Below are 12,115 nucleotides of genomic sequence, written 5' to 3'. Positions count from 1 at the left end.
AAAAAAAAACAGTTATGGTACAAGTTATTATAACAAAGTAACCTAAAGGAGAAATACAGCTAAAGTGCTTGTGTGTGTTTAGTGTTCACCAACATGCACTTTCCAAGATACTGTCTGTTTTCAGACTGTGTGTGTGTGTATGTGTGTGTGTGTGTATGTATGTGTGTGTGTGTGTGTGTGTATGTGTGTGTGTGTGTGTGTGTGTGTGTGTGTGTGTATGTGTGTGTGTGTGTATGTGTGTGTGTGTGTGTGTGTGTGTGTGTGAATACCAGATCTCTTAGAGTAACAGTCAGGACGTGATGATCATAAATAGACAAAGCCATTGTTGCCTGTCGCCTATGACTTAAACTCAATGAAACAACGTCTCATTGATAGACAGATAAATGGAACACAGGAACACAATGACAGAGAACAAGCATAGAAAGAAAATAACATAGAAAATCACAAAAGCAATGAACAATAAATACACTGAAAGAAGTGGAAAAAACAACACTAAACATGAAAAATTGTAACGAATCCTTCTACAAGTTTTGCAGGCATAAGAAAGAGAAAGCTGTGGTAAGTTGACAGCCAGTATGTTTGCATGAAGGTCAGTAAATGTGTGTGTGTGTGTGTGTGTGTGTGTGTGTGTGTGTGTGTGTGTGTGTGTGTGTGTGTGTGTGTAAGTGCTAATGAGTGGAGATAAAGTTGTGTGTTTAGCGGTTTACACAACATTGATAAGAAAAGATAACCAAGGTGTGTTTAGTTATCTTAAACACACACAGACATACACAAGCGCTTTCAGTTACACTTGCACAATCATTTACTGCATTGTAATCACAACATGACTTAACACAGAGACAGGCAGAGTTGATAAACTATGTATAAAACTATTACATACCAAATACAGTCTTCAAAGGATAGATGGCACATAATCACAACCCAGTACATTTAGCAGACGCTCTTATCCAGAGCGACTTACAGGAGCAATCAAGGGCAGATCAACAGATTTCTTTTCACCTAGTCCGCTCGAGGATTCGAACCACCGACCTTTCGGTTATTGGCCCAACGCTCTTAACCACTAGGCTACCTGCCGTCCCTAAAGTTCCAGTTTCTCTCACTGGCTCTGTTAGTAGTACCCTCTAGTCCAAACGTACTGGGTATAACCCACATTGTGTCATTATTAAACACGATGATTAAGAAACACTGTGTCCTCTATCCACAGAGTCAAGGCCAAGCAAGGCCAATAGGTGCTTTACAATGGCACTGAAAGACACAATGGTATGGGGGATCCACACCATTCACACAACAGAATCCAAACGTTGTCTCAACGCCGGCCTTCGACCGTGACTGGGCAGTGGTGGTGGTGGTGGTGGTGCAGGCAGTGGCAGAAACTCCCGAGTGACATCATCATTCAGCGACTTCACAGAGAGAGCGTGCACTGTGTAGAGGTGGCAGTGACAGAAACTCTGGGATGACATCGTCATTCAGTGTGTGTTGTTAGTGAGAGAGAAGAATAGAATGGAGAAGACAGAGAGATGGAGAAACTATTCACTCTCACACACAAAAGAGCAGACAGGAATAAGCACCATACTTTGTCTCACACACCCACCAATACACACACACACCAATACACACATCCACCAATACACACACACACAGTGCTATTTGTCCTGTGCATCCAGAGGTCTTTGTCCCAGCTCTGAACATTACTCTTCTTCTGAGGTCATGGTGATCGATGTGTATCTGAAGCCTGATCAGACTATCCTAAGTCCTGTGCCATGGTCAGTCCAGTGGATATACTGCCTGTCACTCAGAGGTAGCCATTCCCTCTGCTGCTGGATGCAAGGTCACGGACCTCTCCAAGATGTTCTCTGCTTGCCCAGTGTGCTCTGAGAACCTCTCTCCTCCCCAGTGTGGGGTGATGGGGGGGTAGAGGATGATCCCTAGTGTGGGGTGATGGGGGGGGTAGAGGATGATCCCCAGTGTGGGGTGATGGGGGGGTAGAGGATGATTCCCAGTGTCTGTATGTGTCCTCTTCAGGCATCAAACTATGAGAGAGTCTCTGCTAAGAAGAGTGCTCTGTTAAAAGAAAACAGCAAGAGAGCTTCACGTTAGTCACGTGTGTGCAGAGTGATGGAAGCTGTGCTTTGTGCTCATGTAGCCCAGTGTAACAGTGAAAAGACCCCACTCATCTCAGCCAAGCTCTGTCAGTTAGTTGGCTGAGGGGCAGCAAGCCAAGCTCTGTCAGTTAGTTGGCTGAGGGGCAGCAAGCCAAGCTCTGTCAGTTAGTTGGGAGAGGGGCAGCAAGCCAAGCTGTCAGTTAGTTGGGAGAGGGGCAGCAAGCCAAGCTGTCAGTTAGTTGGGAGAGGGGCAGCAAGCCAAGCTGTCAGTTAGTTGGGAGAGGGGCAGCAAGCCAAGCTGTCAGTTAGTTGGGAGAGGGGCAGCAAGCCAAGCTCTGTCAGTTAGTTGGCTGAGGGGCAGCAAGCCAAGCTGTCAGTTAGTTGGGAGAGGGGCAGCAAGCTCTGTCAGTTAGTTGGCTGAGGGGCAGCAAGCCAAGCTCTGTCAGTTAGTTGGCTGAGGGGCAGCAAGCCAAGCTCTGTCAGTTAGTTGGGAGAGGGGCAGCAAGCCAAGCTCTGTCAGTTAGTTGGGAGAGGGGCAGCAAGCCAAGCTGTCAGTTAGTTGGGAGAGGGGCAGCAAGCCAAGCTGTCAGTTAGTTGGGAGAGGGGCAGCAAGCCAAGCTGTCAGTTAGTTGGGAGAGGGGTAGCAAGCTCTGTCAGTTAGTTGGGAGAGGGGCAGCAAGCCAAGCTGTCAGTTAGTTGGGAGAGGGGCAGCAAGCCAAGCTGTCAGTTAGTTGGGAGAGGGGCAGCAAGCCAAGCTGTCAGTTAGTTGGGAGAGGGGTAGCAAGCTCTGTCAGTTAGTTGGCTGAGGGGCAGCAAGCCAAGTTCTGTCAGTTAGTTGGTAGAGGGGCAGCAAGCCAAGCTGTCAGTTAGTTGGCTGAGGGGCATCAAGCTCTGTCAGTTAGTTGGGAGAGGGGCAGCAAGCCAAGCTCTGTCAGTTAGTTGGCTGAGGGGCAGCAAGCCAAGCTCTGTCAGTTAGTTGGGAGAGGGGCAGCAAGCCAAGCTCTGTCAGTTAGTTGGCTGAGGGGCAGCAAGCCAAGCTGTCAGTTAGTTGGCTGAGGGGCAGCAAGCCAAGCTCTGTCAGTTAGTTGGCTGAGGGGCAGCAAGCCAAGCTGTCAGTTAGTTGGGAGAGGGGCAGCAAGCCAAGCTGTCAGTTAGTTGGCTGAGGGGCAGCAAGCCAAGCTCTGTCAGTTAGTTGGGAGAGGGGCAGCAAGCCAAGCTGTCAGTTAGTTGGCTGAGGGGCAGCAAGCCAAGCTCTGTCAGTTAGTTGGCTGAGGGGCAGCAAGCCAAGCTCTGTCAGTTAGTTGGTAGAGGGGCAGCAAGCCAAGCTCTGTCAGTTAGTTGGCTGAGGGGCAGCAAGCCAAGTTCTGTCAGTTAGTTGGCTGAGGGGCAGCAAGCTCTGTCAGTTAGTTGGGAGAGGGGCAGCAAGCCAAGCTCTGTCAGTTAGTTGGCTGAGGGGCAGCAAGCCAAGCTGTCAGTTAGTTGGGAGAGGGGCAGCAAGCCAAGCTGTCAGTTAGTTGGCTGAGGGGCAGCAAGCCAAGCTGTCAGTTAGTTGGCTGAGGGGCAGCAAGCCAAGCTCTGTCAGTTAGTTGGCTGAGGGGCAGCAAGCCAAGCTGTCAGTTAGTTGGCTGAGGGGCAGCAAGCCAAGCTGTCAGTTAGTTGGCTGAGGGGCAGCAAGCAGTCAGAATTAGAAGGATAAGTGAGGTCAGGTTCTGGGGTCACATTGGGGTCACAAAGGTTACAAAGAGATTTCACCTGGCTCTGCCATTTCAACTGAGGTAAAAATAAATCTGTTAGAAGGCCGAACACAACGCTGGCATTAGCCAAGTAGTAGTAGTGGTAGTCAAGATGTTAAGTTGAACAAATGTGATATCTAATCACCTGTGCCTTTAAATTGTAACTGATTACAGACAAATGGAGTTAGATCCATAAAAGTCCATATAAACACAGTTGTAAATCATTAGATTAGAAAAACAAGCACAGGGCATAAGAAAAAAGAAATTGGCAGAATGGAACGATAAAAAAGGTAAGCAAAGTGGTTCAGGTTCAGATCTTGACGATAGTTTTCCAGCTTTTCTTATTACGGTATGATTCTGCTTATCTCTCTGGCTAAGAGGCACAGGTGCAATAACTTCTAAAACGGATTCCTTTCTCACCTGAGTCACAGTATATCTGTAAAGGTGAGCCTCCATACCTAAGAAAGATGGGCATAAGCTTATCTCTTGTCTTACCTTAAAGGGATACTTTGGGATTTTGGCAATGAAGCCCTTTATCTACTTCCCCAGTCAGATTAACTCATGGATACCAATTTTATGTCTCTGCATTCAGTAGTTTTGCAAACCAATGCTAAGTAGCGTTGCTAGCAGTTACCATAGACGTCCAGTCATTGCGCTAACACTAGTTAGCAATTGCGCTAACACCAGTTAGCAACTTCCTTCAAACTGCACGCAGAGACATAAAAATGATATCCACAAGGGGAAGTAGATAAAGGGCTTCATTGACAAAATCCTGAAGTATCCCTTTAAGCAGTCTTAGCTACAGTACTGTATGAGCATAGGGATATCTTTGCCCTAAATAAGTAGTCTCAACTATAGTACAGTATCTCTTCAGTATATTTCTACTGTGGATGAAGTGAACCCATACTGGCTGTGCCCTAAATGTAGCTCACCACTTTCCGGGGCTTATCCCGCTCCTCTCCGCTCTCCTGCTGTAGGGTATGGGTGTGGCTATGGGTGGAGCCTCCATTGGAGGGGCGAGGGGAGGGGGAGGGGCGCTCAGCGGCTCTGAACCGCTCTAACGCAGTCTGGCAGTACGGGGGTAGAGAGTCTTCTCCCCGTGAGTCTAATACCAACTCCACCCCCCTGTTGCTAGGCCAACGGCTATGGTGACGCTCGCCGCCACTGCCGCTGCTCTTCTTAGAGCCCTTAGAGCCCTTAGAGGGTGTGTCTGAGGGCGTGTCCTCTTCGCCGCGCCCCCCTCCCCTGCCCCTATCACCCCCACTGTCACTGGCCCCAGCCCGTCTGGTCTTGCGCTCCAAAAGAGTGCTCAGGAGTTCGTCATCATAGTCCCGGCCCCGGGGGCTCTGGCGAGGAGGGGGAGGAGGGGCGGGGGGTTTAGGGGGGCGCTGCTCCAGCTCGTTGTCCCACGTGCCCCGTCTCTTCCTGGGCGAGGGTGGCGAACTGCGTTGTCGGTCTCCCTGACGATCTCCATGACAATCCTCTTGGCGATCACGTTCTCCCCAAGTCTCTGCGCGGTCATCGCGATCCCTGTTGTCACTGTAACCACGTTTCGTCGTCTTGTCCCGGTAAGAAGGCGGATAGTATTCCCGATCCCTATCCCGGTCACCTTCTCGTTCACGCAGCTCCAGTCTCTCGTACTCCTGGTCGGTGTCTCTGATGTCCCTGACAGTGAGCTCCTCCCTGGGGCCTCTCTGTCTGTAGCACTGGGCAAACTCCTCCAGCTCATCCAGAGAGCCTGACTTCCCACCCAGGAGGAAGGCCTTACGCTGCAGGTGCTCCGAACGAGGGTTCCACCTGGACATAACATCACATTAGGAACTTAGAACATGCAGAACACACACACACACACACACGCACAACCCCTATGAAGACACACACACACACACAACCCCTATGAAGACACACACACACACACACACACACACACACACACACAACCCCTATGAAGACACACACACACACAACCCCCATTCCCCTCCACACACACAGTCTAAAGGCGTTTCTGGCGACCTGCTGTTATTATTATGATGATGGTCCTCCTCAATGCTGCGGTTGCGGCGGTGCTGGTAGCGTGTGGAGCGACGGGTCTGAGAGGAGGACGAGGGATGATGGAGGTCAGGGATGTCTTCAAGGTCACGGTCGTGGTCAGGGATGGCTGGCAGGGCCTTCTTCTGTACCTGTCGGTAAGACTGACGGAACCCCCCTGTATCCACCTCATGGAGAGAACTGAGCTCTGACATACTGCAGGCTGAGGAAGAGGAGAGGGAAGGGGGAGGAGGAGGAGAGAGGAGGTGGAGACATAACTACGTTTTTGTATTTATGATACTATGAATCACAGTGTTAGTATCACAGTAACTAGGCCTAAGATAAGATGCCAGTTGAATGAAGCATCCAGTGGACATGCACAGAACATAGAGAGAGAGAGGAAGTCCTAGATGAAAAACCTCTAAAACAAACAGACACATTACAATAGGTCTTCTTCTACAGACTGTCTTTGACACACAAGGCCAACACATCCAATCTGAGAAAGAAAACAATCTGCCAGCAGTTGATGAGGATTGGAGGAATTCAAGGAATGAATCATTAGATGAGGATCAACAAGGTGGTGATGTACGAATAGTGTGAGACTGGCTCCCAAAACGAGGATGAATCAGCTGGGTTGTCTTTATGAAGTAGGAATAATCAGATGTGTTGTCTTTATGAAGTAGGAATAATCAGCTGGGTTGTCTTTATGAAGTAGGAATAATCAGGTGTGTTGTCTTTATGAAGTAGGATGAATCAGATGTGTTGTCTTTATGAAGTAGGAATAATCAGGTGTGTTGTCTTTATGAAGTAGGATGAATCAGCTGGGTTGTCTTTATGAAGTAGGAATAATCAGGTGTGTTGTCTTTATGAAGTAGGAATAATCAGGTGTGTTGTCTTTATGAAGTAGGATGAATCAGGTGTGTTGTCTTTATGAAGTAGGAATAATCAGGTGTGTTGTCTTTATGAAGTAGGAATAATCAGGTGTGTTGTCTTTATGAAGTAGGATGAATCAGGTGTGTTGTCTTTATGAAGTAGGAATAATCAGATGTGTTGTCTTTATGAAGTAGGAATAATCAGGTGTGTTGTCTTTATGAAGTAGGATGAATCAGGTGTGTTGTCTTTATGAAGTAGGATGAATCAGGTGTGTTGTCTTTATGAAGTAGGAATAATCAGGTGTATTGTCTTTATGAAGTAGGAATAATCAGGTGTGTTGTTTTTATGAAGTAGGAATAATCAGGTGTGTTGTCTTTATGAAGTAGGATGAATCAGGTGTGTTGTGTTTATGAAGTAGGAAGAATCAGGTGTGTTGTCTTTATGATTTCAAATCAAATACATTGTTATTGGTCACATATTTAGCAGATGTTATTGCGGGTGTAGTGAAATGCTTGTGCAGTTGCAGGAGAAGAGAGAAGAGGAGCACTGTTGAAGCTAGGATTTCAGAGAGTAGTGTGTAGGCAGAGGTTATTTCAGAATGGATTTCATGCAGATTATAGCTAGAGTATATAAAGCATGTTGACTCTGTCCTACACAGGGGTTGTCTGTCTGTAGGGCTTACAGTCATGAGTCAGGTTGATTTCACAGAGGATGTCAGAGTGTAGTAGATTATAAATCCTGCTGAGTCTACACAGGGTAGGGTAACTATCTGTCTGTCTGTAGGGTTTACAGTCATGAGTCAGGTTGATTTCACAGAGGATGTCAGAGTGTAGTAGATTATAAGTCCTGCTGAGTCTACACAGGGTAGGGTAACTATCTGTCTGTCTGTAGGGCTTACAGCCATGACACATGCAGAAGTGGATTTCAGACAGAGTAGAGTATAGGGTGTATAGAGTCTACTGTCTGTCTGTCTGTCTGTCTGTCTGTCTGTCTGTCTGTCTGTCTGTCTGTCTGTCTGTCTGTCTGTCTGTCTGTCTGTCTGTCTGTCTGTCTGTCTGTCTGTCTGTCTGTCTGTCTGTCTGTCTGTCTGTCGGGCTTACAGTCGTGGCTCTGGGGCTTGGCCGGATGGAAATGAGCCAGCTGTTTTTCTACGTGCTGCAACACCTTCAGAGAGTCCTGATCCAGAGAGGACTGATCCAGAGTGGACTGCAGCCGGTACACAGGCCGCACTGAGACATATATGAGACAACAAACACTTGTCAGGCAGGAGAGGAGAGACAGGCCTTACTACTACAAACTGTCGAGCTCTGTATGAGCTTTCCACACACGTTCAACAAGGTGAAGAAATGGCTGTTCAACTATATGAGTATGTTTCTTATATTGCTGCCTTAAATGAAGAAATGATGTTAAAAATCCAAATGCAGTTTGTTTTATAACGTTTAAAACATCAGAACATCAATACACACCAGACCAGACCCAGTACCCACCTCCAGCTGCACTGTTCTCTGACACAGAGGGGGGAGCGGACATCATCCTGGTGTCCACCAGGGAGGGGGGGGCGATGGGGACCATGGCCGGGACCCCGGGTACGTAGTAGGGTGGATAGACAGCGATCTGGGGGGACGAAGCCGTGCTCCTCAACCCCTTTCCTGCCTCGTACACTACACGGAGAGAGAACAGAGAGGTACTGGAGGAGGAACATTCATCACTTCAGGTATTCCAGACTCCACAGGTAATACTGGAGGAGGAACATTCATCACTTCAGGTATTCCAGACTCCACAGGTAATACTGGAGGAGGAACATTCATCACTACAGGTATTCCAGACTCCACAGGTAATACTGGAGGAGGAACATTCATCACTTCAGGTATTCCAGACTCCACAGGTAATACTGGAGGAGGAACATTCATCACTTCAGGTATTCCAGACTCCACAGGTAATACTGGAGGAGGAACATTCATCACTTCAGGTATTCCAGACTCCACAGGTAATACTGGAGGAGGAACATTCATCACTTCAGGTATTCCAGACTCCACAGGTAATACTGGAGGAGGAACATTCATCACTTCAGGTATTCCAGACTCCACAGGTAATACTGAAGGAGGAACATTCATCACTTCAGGTATTCCAGACTCCACAGGTAATACTGGAGGAGGAACATTCATCACTTCAGGTATTCCAGACTCCACAGGTAATACTGGAGGAGGAACATTCATCACTTCAGGTATTCCAGACTCCACAGGTAATACTGGAGGAGGAACATTCATCACTTCAGGTATTCCAGACTCCACAGGTAATACTGGAAGAGGAACATTCATCACTTCAGGTATTCCAGACTCCACAGGTAATACTGGAGGAGGAACATTCATCACTTCAGGTATCTAATTCTGGAGGTGTCTTCGTATTCCCCGTCATAAATTAGCCAAGGCGCAGTGTGCCGGTAGTTCCACATATTTTATATGTGAACTTGAACAAAAACAATAAGCAGGTGAAACTGAAACAAACGTGATGTTCTGGGGCTGCTTCAACACAGCTGCACAAAAAACAAGATCCCACGAAAACCACAGGGAAAAACAGGCTGCCTAAGTATGGCTTCCAATCAGAGACAATGATAGACAGCTGCTTCTGATTAGAAACCATACCCAGCCAAAACATAGAAAACAAAACATAGAATGCCCACCCACCTATCACACCCTGACCTAACTAAACAGAGAAAACACAGCTCTCCTAGGTCAGAGCGTGACAGGAGGTGGAACATTCATCAGACACTTCAGGTATTCCTGATTCCACAGGTGCTCTGGGAATAGAGGGGCCGTACAGTAGTAGAAATGATATCCACTAAAAAGGTGGTCGTGGATTGGTAGAATGAGTGACATGCTACAATATGCTACTATATTAGTTTACTACAACAGTTGATCTTACGTGGTATGATCTCTAGTGGAAGCAGCAGGACTTACAGTGTCGTGGGCAGCAGCAGGTCTCAGGACAGCACCAACAGGATACATAACAACAGCAGGAGTGAGGACAGCACTGGCACCAACACACACCAAACAGCAAGATGAACAGGATGATACCCAGGGCTACCGAGCCCACAAAGGCCCATTCTGGAAGAGAGAGATAAGAGAGAGAGAGAGATGAAAGTTACATTTCTATGTGCAACATTCTAGAGTAGGAAGTGGTATTTGTTTTTGCTTGGAAGAGTATTCCCTCGCACTCTCCACACACACACACACATTCTCTCAACTTTTCAGGAAGTCTGGTCAGGGGACTAGGCTACAGGCAGAAAAGGGAAAGAGTGTTTCCTGTTACAGTATGTCATGCAGAGAGTACATGGCTGATACTGACCTAATCGACTATCATCATTATGACAGAATGATGACTACACACAAAGACATATTTATATTATATATACTACACACAGAGACATATTTATATTATATATACTACACACAGAGACATATTTATATTATATATACTACACACAGAGACATATTTATATTATATATACTACACACAAAGACATATTTATATTATATATACTACACACAGAGACATATATTTATATTCTATATACTACACACAAAGACATTTATATTATATATACTACACACAGAGACATATATTTATATTCTATATACTACACACAAAGACATTTATATTATATATACTACACACAAAGACATTTATTTTTTACATTACAGCCTTATTCTAAAATCGATTAAATAATGTTGTTCCTCATCAATCTACACACAATACCCAATTATGACAAAGCGAAAACAGGTTTTCCGAAATTTTAGCAAATGTATTCAAATTAAAAAACAGAAATACCTTATTCACATAAGTATTCAGACCCTTTGCTATGAGACTCAAAATTGAGCTCAGGTGCATCCTGTTTCCATTGATCATCCTTTAGATGTCTCTACATGTCACACCCTGATCTGTTTTACCTGTCTTGTGCTTGTCTCCACCCCCCTCCAGGTGTCGCCCATTTTCCTCATTATCCCCTGTGTATTTATACCTGTGTTCTCTGTTTGTCTGTTGCCAGTTCATCTTGTTCGTCAAGCCTGCCAGCGGTTTTCCCATACTCCTGTTTTTCTCTATAGTCCCTGTTTTATAGTTTTCCCGGTTTTGACCGTTCTGCCTGCCCTGACCCTGAGCCTGCCTGCTGTTCTGTACCTTGTGACACGGTCCTGGATTACTGACCTCTGCCTGACCCAGACCCTGATCCTGCCTGCCGTTCTGTACCTTTCAGACTCTGCTCTGGATTACTGACCTCTGCCTGCCCTTGACCTGTCGTTTGCCTGCCCCCGTTGTTGTAATACACTTTTGTTATTTCGAACTGTCTGCATCTGGGTCTTATCCTGAGGTCTGATACGACAACTTGATTGGAGTCCACCTGTGGTAAATTCAATTGATTGGACATGATTTGGAAAGGCACACAACTGTCTATATAAGGTCCCACAGTTGACAGTGCATGTCAGAGCAAAAACCAAGCCAACAGGTCGAAGGAATTGTCCGTAGAGCTCAGAGACAAGATTGTGTGGAGGCACAGATCTGGGGAAGGGTACCAAAAATGTCTGCAGTATTGAAGGTCCCCAAGAACACAGTGGCCTCCATCATTCTTAAATGGAAGAAGTTTGGAACTACCAAGACTCTTCCTAGAGCTGACCGCCCGGCCAAACTGAGTAATTGGAGGATAAGGGCCTTGGTCAGGGAGGTGACCAAGAACCTGATGGTCACTCTGACAGAGCCCCAGAGTTCCTCTGTGGAGATGGGAGAACCTTCCAAAAGGACAATCATCTCTGCAGCACTCCACCAATCAGGCCTTTATGGTCGAGTGGCCAGATGGAAGCCACTCCTCACTAAAAGGCACATGACAGCCCGCTTGGAGTTTGCCAAAAGGCACCTAAAACACTCTCAGACCATGAGAAACAAGATTCTCTGGTCTGATGAAACCAAGATCGAAATCTTTGGCATGAATGCCAAGCGTCACGTCCGGAAGAAACATGGCACCATCCCTATAGTGAAGCATGGTGGTGGCGGCATCATTCTGTGGGGATGTTTTTCAGCGGCAGGGACTGGGAGACTAGTCAGGATCGAGGGAAATATGAACAGAGCAAAGTACAGAGAGATCCTTGATGAAAACCTACTCCAGAGTGCTCAGGAGTTGAACCCGATTGAACATCTCTGGAGAGACCTGAAAATAGCTTTGCAGCGACGCTCCCCATCAAACCTGACAGAGCTTGAGAGGATCTGCAGAGAAAAATGGGAGAAACTCCCCAAATACAGGTGTGCCAAGCTTTCAGCGTCATACCCAAGAAGACTTGAGGCTGTAATCGCTGCCAAAGGTGCTTAAACAAAGTACTGAGTAAAGGGTCT

At 46.7% G+C, this 12,115-nt stretch overlaps 1 protein-coding gene across 7 annotated transcripts in view; it reads right to left on the bottom strand.

Moving 5' to 3' along the window:
* Positions 1 to 236: 236 nt before the first annotated feature.
* The window catches only part of LOC115188693 (immunoglobulin-like domain-containing receptor 2), a 39,069-nt gene continuing 27,190 nt past the window's right edge, over positions 237 to 12,115 (bottom strand). For 3 of the 7 annotated variants that reach the window (XM_029747418.1, XM_029747413.1, XM_029747416.1), the window contains 6 exons: positions 9,694 to 9,840; positions 8,224 to 8,397; positions 7,837 to 7,965; positions 5,849 to 6,086; positions 4,768 to 5,632; positions 237 to 2,061 (listed from right to left, as the gene is read on the bottom strand). In XM_029747418.1, coding sequence (XP_029603278.1) covers positions 2,026 to 2,061; positions 4,768 to 5,632; positions 5,849 to 6,086; positions 7,837 to 7,965; positions 8,224 to 8,397; positions 9,694 to 9,840 — 1,589 coding nt within the window. In that variant the 3' untranslated portion in view covers positions 237 to 2,025. Of the gene's footprint in view, positions 2,062 to 4,171; positions 4,294 to 4,767; positions 5,633 to 5,848; positions 6,087 to 7,836; positions 7,966 to 8,223; positions 8,398 to 9,693; positions 9,841 to 12,115 lie in introns of those variants that run through there. The other 4 variants (XM_029747415.1, XM_029747414.1, XM_029747417.1 and 1 more) reach the window with 4 other exon arrangements.

Source organism: Salmo trutta, unplaced genomic scaffold, assembly GCF_901001165.1.
Source record: "Salmo trutta unplaced genomic scaffold, fSalTru1.1, whole genome shotgun sequence".
NCBI classification, from domain to species: domain Eukaryota; kingdom Metazoa; phylum Chordata; class Actinopteri; order Salmoniformes; family Salmonidae; genus Salmo; species Salmo trutta.
Note: the sequence above shows the minus strand (reverse complement) of the source record. Positions and strands in the feature narration are given on the sequence as shown.